This window comes from Lactuca serriola, chromosome 8, assembly GCF_051521515.1.
Source record: "Lactuca serriola cultivar US96UC23 chromosome 8, Lser_US96UC23_V15, whole genome shotgun sequence".
NCBI lineage: Eukaryota > Viridiplantae > Streptophyta > Magnoliopsida > Asterales > Asteraceae > Lactuca > Lactuca serriola.
The window spans coordinates 76,344,162-76,367,079 of NC_136415.1; the positions used below are offsets into that span (position 1 = coordinate 76,344,162).

The 22,918-nt window shown below is 32.7% G+C and overlaps 1 protein-coding gene across 3 annotated transcripts; it reads left to right on the forward strand.

Moving 5' to 3' along the window:
• The first annotated feature begins 12,032 nt into the window (after positions 1 to 12,032).
• On the forward strand, positions 12,033 to 22,437 carry LOC145065844 (uncharacterized). Of its 3 annotated transcripts, none has more exons than XR_013688541.1 (4): positions 12,033 to 12,216; positions 13,711 to 13,795; positions 14,158 to 14,202; positions 15,586 to 17,066. XR_013688541.1 is itself a non-coding variant. In XM_079012947.1 (4 exons), the coding sequence occupies exon 4, from the start codon at positions 19,283 to 19,285 to the stop codon at positions 22,232 to 22,234; it is 2,952 nt and encodes a 983-aa protein (XP_078869073.1). In that variant the 5' UTR covers positions 12,033 to 12,216; positions 13,711 to 13,795; positions 14,158 to 14,202; positions 19,179 to 19,282; the 3' UTR covers positions 22,235 to 22,437. The 3 variants fall into 3 exon arrangements, 2 of the variants coding, with proteins under 2 accessions (XP_078869073.1, XP_078869072.1); XM_079012947.1 differs by lacking the exon at positions 15,586 to 17,066 and adding an exon at positions 19,179 to 22,437; XM_079012946.1 differs by lacking the exons at positions 12,033 to 12,216; positions 13,711 to 13,795; positions 14,158 to 14,202; positions 15,586 to 17,066 and adding an exon at positions 18,882 to 22,437.
• The last annotated feature ends 481 nt before the right edge of the window (positions 22,438 to 22,918 follow it).

A 22,918-nucleotide genomic window follows, 5' to 3' on the forward strand; every position in this document is an offset into this window, starting at 1 on the left:
TACATATCAATCATATGGCGGTTGGTTTAGTGATAAACCGATAACAATTAAAAAGTCTTCCCATATGTGGAGATAAAGGCAGGAGAAAGGCGCGCACAAACACACATACACATTGCTCAGTTTCATCCCCTGCCTCCCCATTACCAAAACTCTAGTGCATACAAAGAAGATCAATGGAGAAGTATTTAGGAAACAAGTACACAGGAGACGCATGTGTTTATACACATCTCTTTCCTTTTCAATTTCAGTTATTTCTAACATTTTTCTCAATTTCTCGACGCCTTCCTTCGATTGTGTGTTTTGTCCGTTTAGTTTCTCATCGAACATAATAACTCTATTTCTATTTTAGGTATAAACAAATTGAGATTTTCTATTAGGGATTCTGATCATCAAATTTTATAGAAATGTTTTTCGTTTCATGTTTTAGAGTCCCATGGAAATTTAACTTGAAGTTCGATATATAAAAAGAATCGCTTGATATAAATTATGTGTTCTTTCTGCTTGTCAGTTTTCAAGATGAATTTGGGAATGGTTTCTGGTCGGTGGTCAACCAACTTCAGGAAAATTGATTATCATGTTCAGAACCGTCAGAGCTCCTCCCATGTGTGTTACTTGAAGGAGGTTAATGTTGTCCAAACACGGTGGCGATGGCGATTGAGTTGAGTTACACACAACGGTGATAAACAACCCCTACAAAGAATCTGAATCTGGTAACTCCACCCTATACTAGGCTTTTGTAATCGTAGGAGGTGGTGGTTAGATCAGAGGGCGACATCAATGGGGGTTGTTGGAGATGATAACAAGGAGACATTGTTTTTTGAGAAGATTGATCACAAGCAAAGCAATTTCGAGTAGTTGATGATCTACAACGAGTATTTTGGTCTCAGAGTGTGTGAGAATGGTTGTTGACAGTGCAGAGGACATATCTGGTCATCACAATAGCAAAATAAAGTTCTTACATCGTCGGAACATTTGGTGTCAGCGTTGCTACCTGCAGTGGCAGCCAGGATACAAAGAATCATTGTGGTTCTCGTGTAAAGAACAATATGCAGAGGAGTAAGATGTTGGTGATTTTAGTTTCACCATGTCATTTTATGTAACTTGAATTATCATGTGAGCTAAGGGGCATCTTAATTTGTTTTCTAATATGTGTACGGGTTGGTACGGAGTGCACGCATGTATAAGATCAACTTAATAGCCGGTTCGACGACTAGTCGGGGGTCTAGAGGCAGCGCCCCTGGGTCCGGGGTTTCCAAAGGGGCAACACCCCTTTGGCGGGGTCTAGGGGCAGCGCCCCTAGCGGGATCCAAGGGGCATAGCCCTTGGCTGGTGTCCCGTTAGTGTGATATTTCGATTCTTGAGAGTGATTATGGTAAAACTAACGAAACTCGTTAGTTTTGGTAACCCTAAATCCTCATTAAAATCCGGATTACCCTAAATTCCTTCCAAAGGAATTTATAGCGGCCCAACCCTAATGAAACCCTAATATCATTTATTATATAAACGACTCTTCTTTTCAGAAAAATGGGACGATCTTAAGCTCTCGTTTTCATCATACTTTCAAAAATTCTCTAGCATACTGGCTTACGATTTCTGTGCCTAGAATCGTAAGTGTCCACTATGATTATCCTAGGATGAATTTCTTGTAACCCAGGCATAGGGTAGAAATATCAGTTCGGAAAGTGATATTACGATCCAAGTTGGTATCCAGATCTCCACCATAAACCCTAAATTTCCCAACATTCAAACTGATATTTACTATTCTTGGAGATGGGTGACTTAATCCGCGAGATGACTACCAAGTTTGCAATGCTGGAGAAGTTCGAAGGCGTCGAATTCAGGAGCTGGAAGAAGAAGATGTACTTCATGCTGACAACTCTGAAAGCAGCATAGGTGCTGGTACTCCAAGACCAGCAGAGCCAGAGGAAGGTGTTGTTGAGACTATTGAAGAGATAAGAAGGAGATAGAAGTGGGACAACAATGACTACATCTGCAAAGGTCACATTCTTAACGGTATGTTTGATGCTTTATTTGATATCCATAGTGAAGCCTTGTGTGCCAAGGAGTTGTGGGGCACCCTTGAGTTGAAGTATATCACTGAGGATGCTTCTAGCAAGAAGTTTCTGGTAAGTAACTTTAACAATTATAAGATGGACGACTCAAGGTCTGTTACTGAACAATTCAATGAACTCCTTGCCATATACAGTTACTTTAAACTGCACCATATGAATATGGATGAGTCCATTGTTGTGTCAACCATCATTGACAAACTGCATCCATCCTGGAAAGACTTCAAACACAACTTGAAACTGATGGGTTTATACAAACAATCCTATGTGTGCATGCAACCCTAGAGTTGGATCTATGTTTTCACTATTAGTTATACAACTTTATGAACACAAAAAGAAACCTGGCATGCTACTATTATTTTTGAAATCCATATAAAAGAATAGAATACATACCTTTTGTTGTTATATAGTAATAACAACTAGTTCCTTGAATTTCCTTAGCTCTTAAAAGCAAGTACCACAATTATAGTACCTCTAATGGCTCACAAACACACTAGGTGAAAGGATGAATATTGTTGAGAGGAGAAAAGGGTATCTTGACCTAGATTTCGTCCCATTTAGGGTTTCCCAAAGCTTGGACGAAATCTTAGTGCCTTAGGGTGCTATTTATACTTAAGGCTAACTAGGGTTTCCAGGTGTAAACCCTAATCCCTTAGCTTAGGGCCTAAGCAAGTCCATGGACTCCTTTCCTTAAGCCCTTGGACGACAACTCCTAGATCCTTCTAGTATTTTCGTTCAAGCCTTAATAAAGGTGATCCAATGGCCCAAAGCCTCAACTATTGAATAATTACAAAATGGCCCCTACACTTTTAGTTAGTTCCTTTAATCCCAAAATTAATTCCTAATTAATTTCTGATTAAATACTAATTAATAATATGATTCCAAATTAATATATTAATCATATAATATATTAACAAATCATATTTATACCCTAATTTATTATTCTTAACAATAAACCAGCCTCTCTCCTCAACAATCATCTTGTCTAGTCACCGGTGTGAAGGCAACCCAAAAGGACCATGCACCATCGGGTCAAGTACATACCAAAATAGTTATGGACTTAGACACTAATCCAACAGTCTCCCACTTGGATAAGTCTAATAACTATTCTGCATATGACTTCAGATCCTGGTCTGCAATCGTAGCTTTCAAAAGCCGCTATCAACTCTGATCTTATCAGAAGCATGTCCTTTAGATAAGGGATCATATATTCCTCCATTCTAGATATCGTATAGACTGAGACATGGATTTAAACCATTCCTTTCTATACTGTTCCCCGATTTATGACAAATGATAACAGACTACAATTGAACACATCAAATTAGTCTCAGTTTGGCCAAGCGCTTATGTGTCATCACTAAATCATCGAGGGGCCACAGATATCGCTTTCATCCTACTTTGGATAAAAGGAACGGATAAACTTTGATTCAGTGCTTGCTTGCACTCACTTACCGAATCACACACAACAATATGTTTTATAACACCAAGTTACTGGTGCGTTTACATATTATCAATGTGTATCCGACTCGCAAGATACAACTCACACATCTCGGTTTCAAGAATATAAGATGTTATCGTCTCACCAATCACTCATGATACAATTCATGAAGTGATCCAAGTGAGCGTGGGTTTAATCCAATGCTCAAATCATATTCATAAGCACTCATGAACATTGCAGCAAACATTTGCTTATGTCTAATACACTTTAGACAATCCACACACCAATTCACGACAGTCTTCATTCATACCTACTTCCAAAATATGAACCACTGTGGTCCGTTCGAATAATTTGAATATTCTGAAATAATTAATTATTCAGGAAGTCAAAACATGCAAAGTGAAACACAAGAATAATACTAATCCCATATGGCCCCAAACTCTGGGTATAAATAAAAACATTTTATTTAATCACCATATTGATTACTCATTATTTGTTGTTTCGGGTAATCAACTTCTTTCTTGAATTATTACTACACTTGTCCCATGCTCTTAGCATGCACACAATGTTTACTTATGGTCCTTACTTTGTGAAACAGATCAAATGAACACATTTCCAATCATACTCATTTCACAACTCCCAATCCTTATCACAAATGTAAGAATATCAAATTCTTGCCACTTATAGAATATGCTAGATTCTAACATTTTATGCAATGATCCTTTCGTAAAGTTATATCTCAAAATCATCAAGACTTGGCCAATCTCTATGATGTCTCTCACTCAAAGTACATTCCTTTGAACATCCTTCTTGCATAAAAGTTTCTAATCTAGACATAGATTCTCAATATTCAGCTCCCAAAATGGAAACATTTCCATATTTGCCATATGACAACTCATTCTTAATATAATCTTATCTATTCATAATAATGTCGATATGGTCCATCCAATACCATACTTCCAACTACTCACAAGCGACCAATTCTCAGCGAGCTTTGGATCGTCCTTTGATAGTTGTTTAATTATCTTAGTCAAAATGGATTCTTGTCCTTTTTCCCTCTTAATGCGCTAGACATTTGGAAAATTTTAGAATGGTCAAATATTATAGCATTTGCAATCGATCCTATACCCGAAGCGTATGAGACACGATGCATAATGTCTTACATAAAGATACGATACTTTATTAATCTGCTGCCATAATATCTTATGTGTCACGTTCTTATAATTCGAATTATGAAGAGGGATGCCATAATCATAATCGAAATTTTGAGAACGCACTATGTATCGTTGACTAAATTTATTAACATTCCACAATCTAAGCCTTTAGATTTGAAATGAAGCATAATATTCTCTCCCTTAATTATAGCAAAACAACTATTCAACCCTTACGACTTTGCAAAGTATAACTCTTGTTTTCTATAATTAATATTGTTAACTTGCAATACTTGCCTTAATAATCATACAATCATAACATTTATGCTCCCACTATCATGATGATTATTATCATATAAGCATAACACTTATGCTCCCACTAGCTTTGACGTGTATTCAGAAACCAACTTAACTTCCAGAAAAACAATACCTATTGAATTTCTTAAGTTCATATTTATAATACCTAATGCTTTGATAATCCTTTATCTAAGCTTCTTAATCTTATACACCTTTGCCTTAGATAGCTCATATGTGTGTCTAAACAATTCAGACTAATTGCCAAATCTCACAATTCAAATCATGGAAAGGGATACCGTAACCATAATCGAATTTAAGAATGCAATTTTCATAATCACTATCTTCTTAAAATCTCTCTTAGTGAAAGCATTTCCTCAGTCATTTTCATGAAGGAGGGAATCTTATGACACTTAGATTTTAATGGTGTATATGTTCCTATCCATGCGAATTTGTCAATACCAAAGTTTGCGCAAATCCAAACTCATATGAACCGAACTTTCTCAATCTTGATTTCTTGCCTTATGGTAACACGAGTGCCCATCATGTCTTCCAAGTAGTTAAGCAACTCACCCTTTCCTATCAATGTACTTTTCATTGATCAAGGTGCTTGCCTTTTATGCGTTCAATTGAGAACTCATAGAACTCACATGCATAATTAACTCAATTGGAATGGCATAGAAACAAAATAATGTCAACACGATAGGTTATAAACCTCAAATTGTGTGCTAGTGATGATCGATAAGGTTTATTCTTGATTTGTTCTTGAGACCTTTCAAGACCATTGAGACTCCCACTGACTCCTTGACATATAAGATTCTCTTGTCAATAAACATTTCTCGACAAACAAATATTCAAGAGTTAGTGTAGCTTTTATCAAGACAAAACACTTCACAAAATTGGTCCTAGTTGGTCTTTGTCTTCTCCAAGACATCACAACTTTCCAATTTCAAATGTGCAAGAATAAGAAAACCTTTTCAAATTCCACATTTGATGAATGTTATAAACCTTCTTAAGACTTGTCACTCAATGTCACAATCTTAACTCTAAGACTTGTTTTTGGAACGAAGTATGATTGACTTCTTGATTTAACCATTTCTTCAATTCTTGATTCCTCTTCTCAGACATACAATTGTACTAAGATTCATTTAGAGGATCAATTGAGATATGGTTCTTAATCATAAAGACCTATCATAAAACATAATAAAAGGTACTCTCCCTTCTTCTTAGAATAGAGAAACTTTTATCTTTCTGCCTACTTGATTCTTCTTATCCGTTCTGCTATTGATTGAAACTCTTTCAATCAATTCAGAATTACACTTAATCTTATAAGTATAATCATATTTACTAAACCTTTAGTAAATCATGACGAATATCTTTGTCACTCTTGTGGTGGACTTGATCAACACACAACTTTGTGTACTTGATCTCATAGTCCTTCACTTGACACTTTGTCAACGAATTAGTCTAATTTCCAAATATGAAATTTCTCATTAATCATGCAACCAAGTTGCATGATTCCAAGTTTCTGTCCAATTGAAACTTGGGCGATGAGAAACTCTCCCTATTTGGTAAATTCTTGACATTTCCACAAATAACATAATCCATTATTGCTAATAACTAAAACATTCAAACATCAATTTTTCATACACGCCATTGCAAGGATAAATAAATAATATAAAATCAAAATTTATTTTATTGCGGAAAAATTTGTCCTTACAATGCAATTCAATTGAAAACTATGTTAATACATATTTCATAGCAATCTATTCTAACTCCAAGTAGTAGCTCAAAATTCTAATCTTCAAGCAATGCAATCGAAATCCATTTCTTCACGATTAGATTCAGCTCGCGTCTTCCCTTAAGCTTCCTCTATTTTCTTCAATTCTATAAAACATCAAAATGTAATCTTATCACATCATGTATTAAGAATCTAGAATAAGAACTTAAAAGAGTTAGTTAATGGATTTCTAACTATACTAAAAATTCACAAAACTATCAAAAAAAAACATATACATATGACAATTCACTTGCAATAACATACTATGAAATGCTAAGGTACAACCTTAAGATGCATCGTAAATAAGTTTTATAACATAAATCATATTTATATCACAATTGTCTAACATATTCACATAATACTTGCACTTGCATCAAAAATCATTTGGCTACAAATATAAATTATGAAAACCAACTGTACAGCCTTACAAATGGCAAATGTACAACTTGAAGATGCATCAGAAAATCTGTTTACTACAAATATAATGCATGAAAACCAAATATATAGCCTCACAATGCACGATTTATGCATCATGTACTTGTACAATCACATATCTGCATTATACTAACAATACCAAGGCTACCGATGCATCAAAACCACAATGCTACTTATGAAATGCTCTAAATATCGGATATAACTTATACATCTACGAAAATCAGAAAGGCAACACCTTCGATTTATGTTTTTTCGTACTTTTTATGAATAAGTCGTAAACAAACATACCCTAAACATGATAAATGATGATTATAACACCAAAATAGTAAAGATCTTACCATGTTTTCAGGAGAGTACATACGATCGTCTATAGCTTCCTCTAAGAGACTTGAGAGAGTTTCCCAAACAAAAGTGAAGAAAAATGAGGGTTCTAAAAAAAATTTAGGAATTTATATTCTTAAAAAGAGAAAATTGCAGATGGTCGCAGATGGACATGGTTAATCTACGAACATACAACTTACAATGCACGCCTATGCTTTAAGCGCTTATATATTCAAAGATGAGAAGACAAAATCGCAGATTACCCTAATCCATCTGCAATTTTAGTGGCTATCTTACATACTTATAAAGCTTGCATTTTCCCTTGAATCTCATGCATTTGAAACCCCCCACAATAATTTGCTAAAACCTCATGCATTTGAAACCCCGAAACCTTTTCACCTTCTTAATAATTAATCACACATAATCAATGGTAATTCATATGAGATAATAATTTGCTAAAACCTCATGCATTTGTATGGTATTAGAACATGTTTGAGTTTTTGGGTTTTAGACTTTAGTAAATGGGTAATCCGTTTGATACGTTGGATTTGAACCTATCTTATTTGAATTACCCAAACTCTTATTTTCCTTATTCAAATGTTACATCAATGCCAAACAAAAGATAAATTAATAATATATGCTCATGCATGTTTTGTACAAGCCCCAATCAAAATACAAAATATCATGATCATACAATTAAGTGTGTCTTTTATTCCATTTTTGGCTTTATAACAAAAGTTTGTTTACGTGTCGAAGAAAGAAAACTTGAAGATGAATATTTAGGTTGGATGTTTATATAAGATTTGTTTTAAATATATAATAAGCAACGATTATAAATAATAAAATCAAATTACATGGATATGTCATATTATCCATCCAAGTCTTTTTTGAAATGCAAATTGTCTATCTTATCACTTTATTATTTAGTGTATGTTTCAAATTTTAATAATAATATTAAGTGTTTCTTAAAAGTCTTATTTAACTTATTATTAATAATAAGTGGTTTAAAATTAATGAATAACAAATTTAAATGATAATAACATCAAATTATAAACTACATTTAGCTATAAATAAATTGTATTTTAAATGAACATCATTATTGAAATTAAAAAATGATCGCATAAGTAAAAATATAACTAATCAATAATAATAATTGTTAAAAATAATACTAAATAGATAATTATATTTAATTATATTAATAAGGAATGTGGGTTGATGTCAATTAATATTATTGTTCAAAATAATTATATATATATATATATATATATATATATATATATATATATATATATTAGTGTAAAAATATTATCTCAAAGTTAATGTCAATAACATAACCATTTTAAACATATATCTTTTAATATTTTAACAATATATTTTTAAACTTCGTTGCGCAACGCACGAGAATTCGTCTAGTTTTTATAATTATAGGTTATTTTTAGCTATTTTCTGCAAAGGGATTAGAAATTTTGTTATATCTATAATTCAAAACCACCGATTAATTTTAACATAGTCCGTTTTAGCAATCTCTAAATATTATTAAAAGAGAACCTTTATTAAAAGAGAACCTTTAATTCACCAATGAAGCAATCAAGGCCCTTGATTGTATTTCAATCATAGGATTTTCACCATTAGATCAAATTGATGACATCATCTTCTCAAAATAGAATTCAAACATCTAATTATAGAATCTTTAAATTTACCAATTACATTTCAAACACAATTACATTAAATTATGGAATCCTTAATTATAGAATCTACTCATATTTAATTATAGAATCTATTCATACTTTCGAAAATATATTTCACAATTCAAGCATAATTACATTTAATTGTAGAATCTTTAAATTCAGCAATTATGTTATCAGTTAAAGCATATCATTCTATTTATATATGAGACATCGGTTTCTCCATAAATCTGGCCAAAAACATGAATAACCGCCTCCATCTTTCTCCTCTATTTTTCTCTTAAACCAGAATTCCCTAATCCTCTTCTTCTTCATGTCAATGGTTGTGCTTCAATTGATGTTTTGTGTGTTCATAACAGAATGTAGCACCATAAGGTGGTTCCTTTTTCTCATGGATTCTTAGAATTTGCGTATTGCCTCTTCCTTGCATCTCCAATTATCACACCTCTGTTTTGGCTTCACACAAATCTCTACAAACTAAAGCAAGCATCTCCTTCAAGACATCTTTTGACGATCTATGTCATCATTAACCCTAATTAATATTGTTCATAATTTAATTCCATTATTTATAGTTTTTGGCTTCAAAATTTAAACCTGATTAGTTTTTTCTTTAAAAAAAAACTCATTAAATAAGCATATCAATAATTATGTTATCTTTAATATATATTAAAACAAAAATCTTATGATATCATCTGAAACAATCTAGGTCATTGATTGCATTTCAATCTTATGTTTTCCACCCTTAGATCAAATTGGTGACATCATCTTCCCTAAATGGAATGTATTTAATTCTAATAAAAGCTTTCCAATTGTCAAACAAAATTAACTTAAATCCATTGAAATAGAATGTATTTAATTTTAATAAATTTCCCCTATTTTAAATCTTGAATTTTCGGTTATAAAGGTTTTAAAATAGTCAACTTTAAAAACATATTACTGAAAACCATTTCAATTAAGACATTAAATATCAACCATTAATATAAATCTGTTTATATTAGCAAACCATTAATATAAAATCCATTTTTATTAGGAAACCATTAATTTCTAAATATTATTAAAAGAGAACCTTTAATTCACCAATGAAGCAATCAAGGCCATTGATTGTATTTCAATCATATGATTTTCACCATTAGATCAAATTGATGACATCATCTTCTCAAAATAGAATTTAAACATCTAATTATAGAATCTTTAAATTTATCAATTACATTTCATACACAATTACATTAAATTATGGTATCTTTAATTATAGAATCTACTCATATTTAATTATAGAATCTATTCATACTTTCGAAAATATATTTCATAATTCGGGCATAATTACATTTAATTGTAGAATCTTTAAAATCAACAATTATGTTATCAATTAAAGCATATCATTCTATTTATATATGAGACATCGGTTTCTCCATAAATCTGGCCAAAAACATGAATAACCGCCTACATATTTCTCCTCTATTTTTCTCTTAAACCAGAATTCCCTAATCCTCTTCTTCTTCTTCTTCTTCTTCATGTCAATGGTTGTGCTCCAATTGATGTTTTGTGTGTTCATAACAGAATGTAGCACCATAAGGTGATTCCTTTTTCTCATGGATTCTTAGAATTTGCGTATTGCCTCTTCCTTGCATCTCCAATTATCACACCTCTTTTTTGGCTTCACACAAATCTCTACAAACTAAAGCAAGCATCTCCTTCAAAACACCTTTTGACGATCTATGTCATCATTAACCCTAATTAATATCGTTCATAATTTAATTCCATTATTTATAGTTTTTGGCTTCAAAATTTAAACCCGATTAGTATCAAGAAATGAGAAATTGCAACTAACTTCTAAAAACTATCAAGAATGTATAATATATGATGATAATAATGCTTAAAAACACCGAGTTTGGTCTGATTTGAAAAAAGTAATTTTATATGAAAGTAGGATTGCAGTAATACTAAAAGAACCTATATGTTTTTTATCTGATGCAAAAGTGGTCGAAACATACTTCTAAATTGGTAAGAAATAGCAATGACCTTTTAATTCATTTTGAATAACCATTTAATAGATATATTTGAAAGATATGAATACTCAGTAGTTAAGACCATAGACCTTACTCAAACGTCCGCAAATGTCTTGAAGTAAGCATTCATTTTTCAATTATTTTATCATTGTCATAAAATAAAAGTAAAAAATCATCATTTGTTTAAATTGTTTAATTCGTCTCATAATAACAAGTAAGTTCTGTGCCAATTATGTATTTTGATATTTTTAATGAGTTATGAGCAATATCTAAATTGAAGAAGCATAAATGTTTTTATATTTCTTTGTTAGAGTTTTTTTTTATATTTAATATTGTATGTGTGTGTGTGTGTGGGGGGGGGGGGGGGTGGGGAGGAGGGGGTTATGTGGTTCATTTCAAATAAACATAAATAAGTTGCTATTTTTAAAATAAAAAATTCTATTTCGCAATATAACCATAAAAGAACAATGTATTTTGAAAGTACATTGTCAAACGTTGGATTATACTTGCGTAGACCCGTTTTGCGCATTGTTAACTATATGTTGCTGTTTCCGGTGTCACAGGTAAAAAAGGTTTGAAGGTACTTTGTGGCGATGAAGGTCGTTCAACTAATAAAACAAAAAATATTGTCTATAAAGAGGTCCTTCAACGATTATATATATTTACCAACCTCAGTGTATTTTATACACATTTTAATAATATCAATAATCCTAATTTTTTTATAATTATTCTGCAATATCTATATACATTTATATTTTATTTATGCGTTTCCCGTGTTTAACGCGGGTATAATCTAGTTTTGTCTTTAATAAAAAAAAATAAAAGGGTTATTTCGAGAAAAGAGATAGACAAGCCGGAAAAAAAAAACGCAAGGCAGCAGCAAATAGCTGTTGGGATCGATGGAGCCAGCAGCGCCGCCGTGGGTGGCTGCAGATGGCAGTGGTTGCGGCGGCGGCCGGCAGAGGTCATTGGTGGCCGGGATGATCAGAAACGACAGCATAACTCTCCAATTTCAGTTTTGAAACCAAATTGTGAAGGTAACATCTAAACCCTAGTAAAGATTGTGAAATTGTTGGAGTTTTTGTGATGCATTCACAGTTTGGTAAAGATTTGTATCTTAAAACGTCACTAGAAACTTGAATTATTGGAAGAATATTATATAACGGCATTGACTTAAATATTTAATTTGACAGATTTGACTTTTCTGTGGTCAAGCTTTAATTTGGATTTTTTTACGTTGTGTTAAAGTAATGGTTGTAAGATGATCATTTGTTGGGATTTTAGCTAAAACAAGACATAGAACTAAGTTAGAAGAAAGCTGAGTTGAGACTTGAGATAGTGTTTAGTGACCTAATTTTGTCAATTCCGGGTTAAATTGGGGAATGGTTATTAAATTGAATTAGATAATGTTAGTTAATAAAAATGAAAATATTATATATATACATATGCTAAAACTATGGAATGATGTTAAATCAAATAAAAAATCAACCAAATGATAGCTGGAACAAGGTTTTGATTACATAGGGAACATATTGGAGGGGCTATACGACCTTGTAATATATTATTATCAGATATTGATGACTGTTGATAGGAAAGTGGGTTGAGGCATACTTGTTGGGTATTTTATAAACTGATATATAATTAATTAATTAATATTGATGTTACATATTACTTATATATACATCCCAATTACTAGACAAAATGTTTATTTTGATGACTATAAATATAATTCAAGAATGATCTAATCTCTTCTCCAATCTCTCTATATGTAGTCAGACTAGTAACTGTATGGCTGTGTTACTAACCCATGAGCTACATTCTAACAACTTACTTCTGTTGACTTTGGACTCCAGCTTTGACTTTTGTTTGACTAATTTGTTTACTTTTCTTCTTGTATATGTATATACTATATAGTAGAGTATTGTTAAAACTTAAAAACAACCAACTTAGTATTGAATTGTGGAATATTATGCAAATTTAGGATATATGGTATACTACTTCTAGCTTAATTAAGAAGGACAACTGGGGATTGTTTATACTTTATACTTTATAGTTATGGCAAGAGTGTATGTACTATGTAGTGAGGGGTATATATGTTTGAAATTGAACTTGCTTATATAGTTTTGTCTTGACTTCAAAGTCGTTGAATGAAAACTTTCAAGGTAGCTCTTCATTCAATGTTGTATTCCTATAACACTATTAGTTACCAAAATGTAAACATATCTAGAATGTAAGACAAGAGAATAAAAAGAATAGCATCAATTAGTAGAAATGCCGTATATAATTATAATGTTGCTGCTCGAGATGAGATTGAATTCAATACCTAGACAATGCCTCTGTAGTACATACATTAAGTTTCAATTTGGTTTAGGAAAGGGATCGGGCTTGAATTGAGATACACTTTCAGATGGATTAGTCTACAATCATAAGTCTTTATTGGAATGTCTTTGAGTATTCTTTTTGTTTTATTAATTAAGTAGCTTATATTATAAAACAGAGCAACAAATTAAATTTGTCAATTAATTTATCAGGTGAAAACATTGCAAATAGGCATCTGGCGAATGTCAAAGATTTGGTCATAGCTTCAAGAATGCAAAATCCATTTTAATTGGAAAGGTAATTTCTTGCAAGATATTATTATTCTTTTTAAATCTGCTGACTAGTGGGCTTTCAAAAGTTCTACATGTTGTTAATTACTTACTTTAATGTAGGTTATACATGCATTTTAGCTATCCAAAACATTCTCATTTTGTAGGTTTTTTTTATCATTATATTAATGTTGGTTGAACCCACAGAGCATGAAAAAGATTTTATGTATTCATTACCTCTTGTGTTATGATGCTTTCCTTGTTTCTTTAATTTTACTTTTTTCTTGCAGGGTAACCCCTTTTTAATTTTATTATGTGTTTTGAGGGTTTTATTGTATATATAGATAAGGACTAACCTTGCCCTTTACTTTATTTGATTTGTTTCTTTAGGTCATTGAAGATGCATCATATATTATACTCATAACCATGTTACAGGTCAGTTTTTTCTAACTCGAGTGGGTGAGTTATCTATGTGAACCTCGTAATAGTTGAAAAACACCATGTCTTGTATACACCACACTTTAATAAAATAATCAAATAAACAAACCGAATGTTTCCTGTAATTTAGGGAACCCAAGTGTCAAAGATATAACATAAACTTTGGGGGCTACTTTGTGGACTTTAAGAATCATATGTGAGGTCTACCGTGAAACTATTTAGAACTATTATGTACTATTGGCCTGCTAACATATTCACAAGTTCGTGTATCATTTCCCACTTAAATATGTTGAAATAATAATGTAGTTTTTTAAACTCACAAGTTCATGTATCATTCTTGACTTCAATACATAAAAATAATAATAAAGTTTTTAAATAATGTGATTCAGGAGATTGTAAGTATTAGATTACACTTTGAATAAGTTTTAAAATAAAAAAAAAATATAGTTTAGGTATTTCTATAAATCATTAAATTTCAAAATCAAGTTTATAATCTTTAGTTATGATAAGTCTTCAAACCATCATATATATTGTTCTTGTGGGCAAATGCATTTACCTGTGACATGGGGAATGGATTTAGCCAAAAATCACTTTCATTGACTGAGAGAATTAAAAAGAAAAATAGTCCATGTCCAAAGTAATACAATTTTGTGGATACAAATCAAACATTGATTTCCATGTCTTGTTTTGGTCAAAGGAAAAGTAAATATAGATAGACTAAGCATGTAGTCTTGTGGATACAAATTTTTAATTGACTTCCAAGTCTCCCATGACAATAACTTGTTTGACACATCACATGCATGGGCTACATAGTCATCATATTTGTAACTTGTAAATTTTCTGTTATAAATTAAAATTTATTTTCATATAAACTCCACAAAATGCAATGTCAAGTCTGGTACCCTTCTCCAGCATACTATTAAGAAAATATAAAAAAATGTAAAACCTCCATAAAGACTCTGCCTGAACATTGTAATTTATATAACATGGTGTTTTATCAGGTTTATATATATATATATATATATATATATATATATATATATATATATATATATATATATATATATATATATATTGATCTCAAAGGATTACCCAGAAGGTTTTATATATATATATATATATATATATATATATATATATATATATATATATATATATATATATATATATATATATATATATATGGTGTTTTATCAGGTTTTAATTTATGGCTTTATAAATGTACTAGTTACTTCATCATAAGAACCCATCACTTCATCATCACAACTCATCTGCCTACTTCAATTTTCTTCTAAACTAAAATTAAGTTAGGGTTGATAATGGGGAATTGGAGGGGTTTGGGTTTCCATCTCATTTTCGTATGTGTGTTTTTGTTTGCAGCCACATATTCTTGTTTGGGGGTTGGAAATGTTAGTGTCATTTGCTCTGAGCAAGAGCGAGTTGCCATCATGGGTTGGAAATGAGTGTTGAAGATAAGACGCATCTATCTTCTCCACATCTTAATTACAGTACACTTTCTAACATCCAACACCTCGATCTTAGCGATAATCCACTTGGAGGCATATTTCCATCTTTTTTGACAAACATGAGCTCCCTAGAAGTCCCTTGACCTTTCATATACCATGTTGAATTCATCGGTTCCTATTATGCCTAAACTTCTAGAGCTTCATCTTTCTTCTAACAAGTTTAAGCAGATTGAGGATGTTGGAATCTGGAGACAGTGCCACCTGAAACAATTGCGTGTAACAAATAATGTGTTCCGTATGGAAATGACTGACACACCAAAAAACGCATCAGAATGCTCCCAATATTTTTTGGAGTTGCTGGAATTAAGTCGGAGTTTAAATGGTAGAATTCCAGAAACACTTGGAAGACTGGCGAATTTAAGACACCTTGATCTATCGCAGAATGGACTGACTGGTTCAATCCCTGAATCTGTAACAGGATTAAGATTTTTACAAGTACTATATCTATATGAAAACCAGTTGACTGGTCCCATTCCAGAATTCCTTGGGAATCTTACCAAACTCTTCCTTTCTTATAACCAATTGAATGGTTCGATTCCAGAATCCCTTGGAAAATTAGCATCTTTAACAGATTTGGATCTAGGATCTAATTTATTAGACGGGACTATTCCAGTTTCGATTGGGCAACTTGCCAAACTCCGTACTCTCTCTATCTATAACAATTCTTTAGAAGGAGCGGTTACCGAAGCCCATTTTGCTAATCTTTCAGTGTTGAAGCTCTTGTATGCTTCTTCTAACTCTAAGCTGACATTCAATGTTTCATGTGGGAATGGATTTCCGCAGTGGCTTCGACATCAGAGGAAACTTTGGAGGTTAGAGTTGTCCAATGCTACACTTTCGGGGCCGCTGCCCACATGGCTGCGGAAGATGCCCATCATTTACCTCTATTACTTCTGGAATATAACCTTTTCAGTGGGTCAATTCCACGGTCATTATGCAGAAGAACAGATTTGGAAGGGCTTGATCTTTCAAGAAACATGTTAAGTGGGAAAATTCCCAACTGTATGGGGAATCTGCAGGGTTTGGTTATCATGAGTATAAGCTCAAATCAGCTCTCTGGTGCCATTCCTAGCTCAATTGCTCTTATTTCATCATTATTTTGGTTAAATTTGAACAAAAATAACTTTACTGGTGAAGTTCCTCCAGAATTAGGGAATCTACAAGGTTTGGGAGTCTTAGATTTGGGTGACAATAAATTATATGGAAATATACCCAATTGGATAGGGAAAAAACTTACATCTTTGGTGGTTTTGAGGTGACATATTCACAAGTTCATGTATCATTTAATGTAGTTTTTTAAATTCACAAGTTCCTGTATCATTCCTGACTTTAATACATAAAAATAACAATATAGTTTTAAAATAATGTGATTCAGGAGATTGTAAGTATTAGATTACACTTTGAATAAGTTTTAAAATAAAAATATATATTTTAGGTATTTCTGTAAATCATTAAATTTCAAAATCAAGTTTATAATCTTTAATTATGATAAGTCTTAAAACCATCATATATATTGTTTTTGTGGGCAAATGCATTTACGTGTGACATGGGGAATTGATTTAGCCAAAAATCACTTTCTTTGATTGAGAGAATTAAAAAGAAAAATAGCCCATGACCAAATCAATACAATTTTGTGGATACAAATCAACAATTGATTTCCATGTCTTATTTTGGTCAATGGAAAAGTAAATATAGATAGACTATAAGCATGCAGTCTTGTCTTGTGGATACAAATTTTCAATTGACTTCCAAGTCTCCCATCACAATAACTTGTTTCATCACATCACATGCATGGGCAACTTAGTCATCATATTTGTAACTTGTAAATTTTTGGTTATAAGTTAGTTTTTATTTTTTATTTTTTATTTTTATTTTCATATACACTCCACAAAATGCAATGTCAAGTCTTGTACCCTTCTCCAGCATACTGTTAGGAACAAGCTAAAAAATCAAAAATTAAAATATGTTTCCTTTCCTTGACACATTAACATCGTTACATCAAATAATACTAAAAACAACTTGTTCTGTTGTATCTAGTTTTTTAAATCATTGAAACCAAAAATCATTTTTATAATATAGAACAATAATTTACAAAAAGTTATAATCTATCTTTGATTTCTCAAACACATAAATGCTTGTTTGTCAATATATATTGTGCTTTTTTCAATTCATAAATTGTTAAAGACTTGTGACCAAGTAATTACGTGTGCTATGGGGGAATAAACTTAGACCAAAACCACTTATTTTGATTAAGAGAAAATTAAAAGTGAACCTGGACCAAAAGAATACAAGTTTGTGGATACAAATTGTCCGTTGACTTCCATGTTGACTTCAAAGTCTTATGTATCATTTTCTTGTGAACAAATTCCCAAGTACATGTATCATTTCTGACTTAAATATATTAAAACAATAATATAGTTTTTAAATTCACAAGTTTGTGTATTTTAATTTATAAAAATAATAATATAGTTTTTATAAATAATGTGATTCAAGAGATTGGAAGTATTAGCTCATGACCAAAAAATACAATTTTGTGGATACCAATTAAACATTGATTTCCATGCCTATTTTGGGGAAAAGTAGATATAGACAAAGACCAAAAGCATGTGGATAAACTTGTTTCATCACATTTTTTAAAACACTTGAATACTGTAGTAGTGAATGATATACTGTTTAGTTTGCAACTTGTAATTTTGTTGTGATAAATTAAAATTATTATTTTCATATAATAACATAAGACGAATAAAGAAACTGAATATTGCATGTGATTTAGGGAGGCCAAGTTCTGATACAAGTAATGTCAAAAATAATAATAAAACTAAATGGAGCCTCTTGTGTATCATAAATGTGAACATATTGATTAGTAATCTTGAACACTGTTTTTATTTAAACTCAATAATAACATCAAAATAATAACATGATTTCTAAATAATGTGATTAGAAGCTTGTAAGCATTAGATTTCCACTCATTTGGCTTACTCAACCCATCTAGCAGTTTCATATTTAGCCATGATTTTAAATTCCCAGTTTATAATTGTAACCATCACTTAAAAATATTTATAATGTATCTATGATTTATCAAAATGGAGATGCTTGTTTGTCAAATACTGCATTTTATTCAATTCATATTTTGTTAAAAATTTGTGGCGAAATAGAATTCCATGTGCTGTGTGGAATAGTCTTGTCCCACAAATCACTTTTTTTGATTGACAGACAAAAAAAAAAAAGCATAAGAATATAAGGTTGTGGATACAAATTCTCCTTTGACTTCCAAGTCTTCCAATATTCATTTATGGCTTTATAAATGTACTCGTTGCTTCGTCATAATAACCCATCACTTCTTCATCACAACCCATCTTTCTACTTCAACTTTCCTCTAAACTAAAACTGAGTTAAGGTTGATAATGGGGATCCATCTCATTTTCATATGTGTGTTTTTGTTTGCAGCCACATATACTTGTTTGGGGGTTGGAAATGTTAGTGTCCTTTGCTCTGAGAAAGAGAGAGTTGCTCTTCTCAACTTCAAACACAGTGTTGATGATTATTCTGGAATGTTGTTGTCATCATGGGTTGGAAATGAGTGTTGCCTGTGGGAAGGAATCCAGTGTGACGGTGTCACTGGAAATGTTCAACGCCTTCATCTCAAAGCACATGACTATTACTACATAACTACTAACAAGGTGAGTTCTTCTTTGGCAGAGTTGAGGCATCTCAAATACCTCGACTTGAGTGGGAATGATTTCCAAAGAAGTCGGATCCCTGAGTTTATTGGATCCTTGAAACACCTGAGTTACCTGAATCTCTCTTATGCTAATTTTGATGGTATTATTCCTCCTCACATTGGAAATCTTTCTAATTTAAAGGTTCTTGATCTCAGTTCATACTATTTTGAAAACTTTCTGAAGGCAGATGATATGGCATGGGCTTTTGGCCTTTCGTCACTCGAGCTTCTCTACTTGAGTTATGTGGATCTTAGTGGAGCACAAAACTGGGACATGATGCTTCACATGATTCCCTCCTTAAAAGAGTTAAGTTTGTCACATTGTAGACTTTCCAATGTTAATCTTGGTCCTTTTCTTAATTCCAGTAGAATACTTCCTAATATAAAACACCTCGATCTTGGCTACAATTCTTTCAAAGGTCCACTCCCCTTCCTTCTTCAAAACATGACATCCCTAACATTCCTCAGTCTTTCGGGATTTAATCTTAGTTTGGCATGGAACTTTCCAAACCTACTAAGCATGATCCCTTCTTTGTCAGAGCTTCATTTGTCAGTTTGTGGGCTCCATAACACGCATCTATCTTCTCCACATCTTAATTACAGTACACTTTCTAACATCCAACACCTCGATCTTAGCAATAATCCACTTGGAGGCATATTTCCATCTTTTTTGACAAACATGAGCTCCCTAGAAGTCCTTGACCTTTCATATACCATGTTGAATTCATCTCTTCCTATTATGCCTAAACTTCTAGAGCTTCATCTTTCTGGTAACAAGTTTAAGCAGATTGAGGATGTTGGAATCTGGAGACAGTGCCACCTGAAACAATTGAGTGTGACAAATAATGTGTTCCGTATGGAAATGACTGACCCACCAAAAAACGCATCAGAATGCTCCCAATATTCTTTGGAGTTGCTGGAATTAAGTCGGAGTTTAAAAGGTAGAATTCCAGAAACACTTGGAGGACTGGCAAACTTAAGAGACCTTGATCTATCATACAACAAACTGACTGGTTCAATCCCTGAATCTCTAGGAAGATTAAGATTTTTACAAGTACTTGATCTATCTGAAAACCAGTTGACTGGTCCCATTCCAGAATTCCTTGGGAACCTTACCCAACTTGTCCTTTTTTCCAACAAATTGAATGGTTCAATTCCAGTTTCAATTGGGCAACTTGCCAAACTCCGTCATCTCTTTATCTCTGACAATTCATTGGAAGGAGCGGTTACCGAAGCCCATTTTGCTAATCTTTTAGTGTTGAAGGAATTGGATGCTTCTTCTAACAGTAAGCTGACATTCAATGTTTCACGTGGGTGGATACCTCCATTCCAGTTGATATATCTTAGTCTCAGCTCTTGCAATATCAGGAATGGATTTCCGCAGTGGCTTCAACATCAGAGGAAACTTAAGATGTTAGAGTTGTCCAATGCTACACTTTCGGGGCCGCTGCCCACATGGCTGCGGAAGATGCCCATCATTCCTGTCTTAGATCTCTCTCACAACAAACTCAGCGGATCTTTGAAAAACCTTCCTAATGTGAAAAATGATCATGTATATGGGCCTTTACCTCTATTACTTCTGGAATATAACCTTTTCAGTGGGTCAATTCCAAGGTCATTATGCAGAAGAACAAATTTGAAAGGGCTTGATCTTTCAAGAAACATGTTAAGTGGGAAAATTCCCAACTGTGTGGGGAATCTGCAGGGTTTGACTGCCATGAGATTAAGCTCAAATCAGCTCTCTGGTGCCATTCCTAGCTCAATTGCTCTTATTTCATCATTATTTTGGTTAAATTTGAACAAAAATAACTTTACTGGTGAAGTTCCTCCAGAATTAGGGAATCTACAAAGTTTGGGAGTCTTAGATTTGGGTGACAATAAATTATATGGAAATATACCCAATTGGATAGGGAAAAAACTTACATCTTTGGTAGTTTTGAGTTTACACAAAAACAACTTCACTGGTAGAATTCCTCCATCTCTTTGCAAAAATTCAAATCTTCAAATTTTGGATCTTGCATACAACAACTTAACCGGAACCATCCCTCCGTGTGTAGGAAACTTAAATGGCATGGTTGTGAGTCACTCGATATATGAGCATTTTTTAGATATCGATCATGATAAGAATGTGATTCAGGTCATGAAAGGTGTTGATCTTGAATATACAACAACTTGGGATATGGTTTATAACATGGACCTTTCAAGCAATAAACTTGTGGGAGAAATACCGGTCGAGCTAACTGCACTTTCTATGTTGGTGGGTCTGAATCTGTCTAATAATCATCTGAGAGGGGGTATTCCAGACAGCATTGGAAAGATGATGAAGTTGGAAACTCTTGATTTCTCAAAAAACAAGTTGAGCGGGAGCATCCCTCCAAGCATGGCAGCTTTGACTTTTTTGAGCCGTTTGAATTTTTCACACAACAACTTGACGGGTCAAATTCCAACAGGAAATCAACTGCAGACGCTTACTGATCCATCAATATATGCTGGGAACAAACATCTATGTGGACCTCCATTGCCAAACACTTGCTCAAATCATCAAGATCCAACAACAACAAGCAAGAAGAAATACAAAGCAGCTGATGAGAAGATGGAGGTATGGTTGTTTTATGTGGATATAATGAGTGGTTTTGGAACAGGGTTTTGGGGTGTTATTGGAGTTCTGATGTTCAAGAAGCAGTGGAGACATAAACTTTTCATGTTTGCTGAGGAAACCATGGATAAGATATACGTTGCAGTTGTGGTAAGAGTTGCCAAGTTCAAGAGAGGAAGAGAATAGCTGCATAGATCATGTGGAATGCAAGTAGTTCTTGAATGCATGTTATCAGTGATAGTTTTGCTTTTGAGATATGCTTATTCTAATGTATTACTATTTGGATTTTGTATTTGTATGGCCTTTGTGATATCAGTGTTGTTTAGAGGTGCTAATTTACAAAATTTCTTTTGGATTTGGTATTTATACATGATCAAGTTGTAGATTTAGATTACTATGTATTTGAGTTGTAGATTTTTTTTTTCTTTTTAATTCTCGACCTTCTGCTGCTGCTCTCACTCCCAACATGCTGTTGCATCCCTCGGTTTTCATCTGCATTGGTCCAAGTAAGTAAGAACCATGTAATTGACTCATTATTTATTTTCTTCATTTGTAAAATTTCTAGTTTTTCATGTATAGAAAGAGGATGTTTGGGTGAAAGGTGGAGTTTTTTTTTTGTTGGATTTGGTTTTTAGATAAGACTATGGTCTAGTATGAATCTGCAATGGCAGTGATCTTGGTTGATTGTTTGATTATATTCTCATGAGATTGCAAGTTATGAGATTAGATTAGGGTTAATCTCATATTTTTGTGTTTGTTTGTATGGTGTTCAGTCTATTCAGACAATCACTCTGACCAACATGAAGTTGTATTGTATGTATTTGTTGCATTAAACTGGTGGTCCATTTTACCCTTCCTGAAGAGTAGGTT

What these genes read in the sequence shown, in the direction of transcription:
- LOC145065844 (XM_079012946.1), top strand. Translation starts at nt 19,136, where the DNA reads ATGGGGATCCATCTCATTTTCATATGTGTGTTTTTGTTTGCAGCCACA.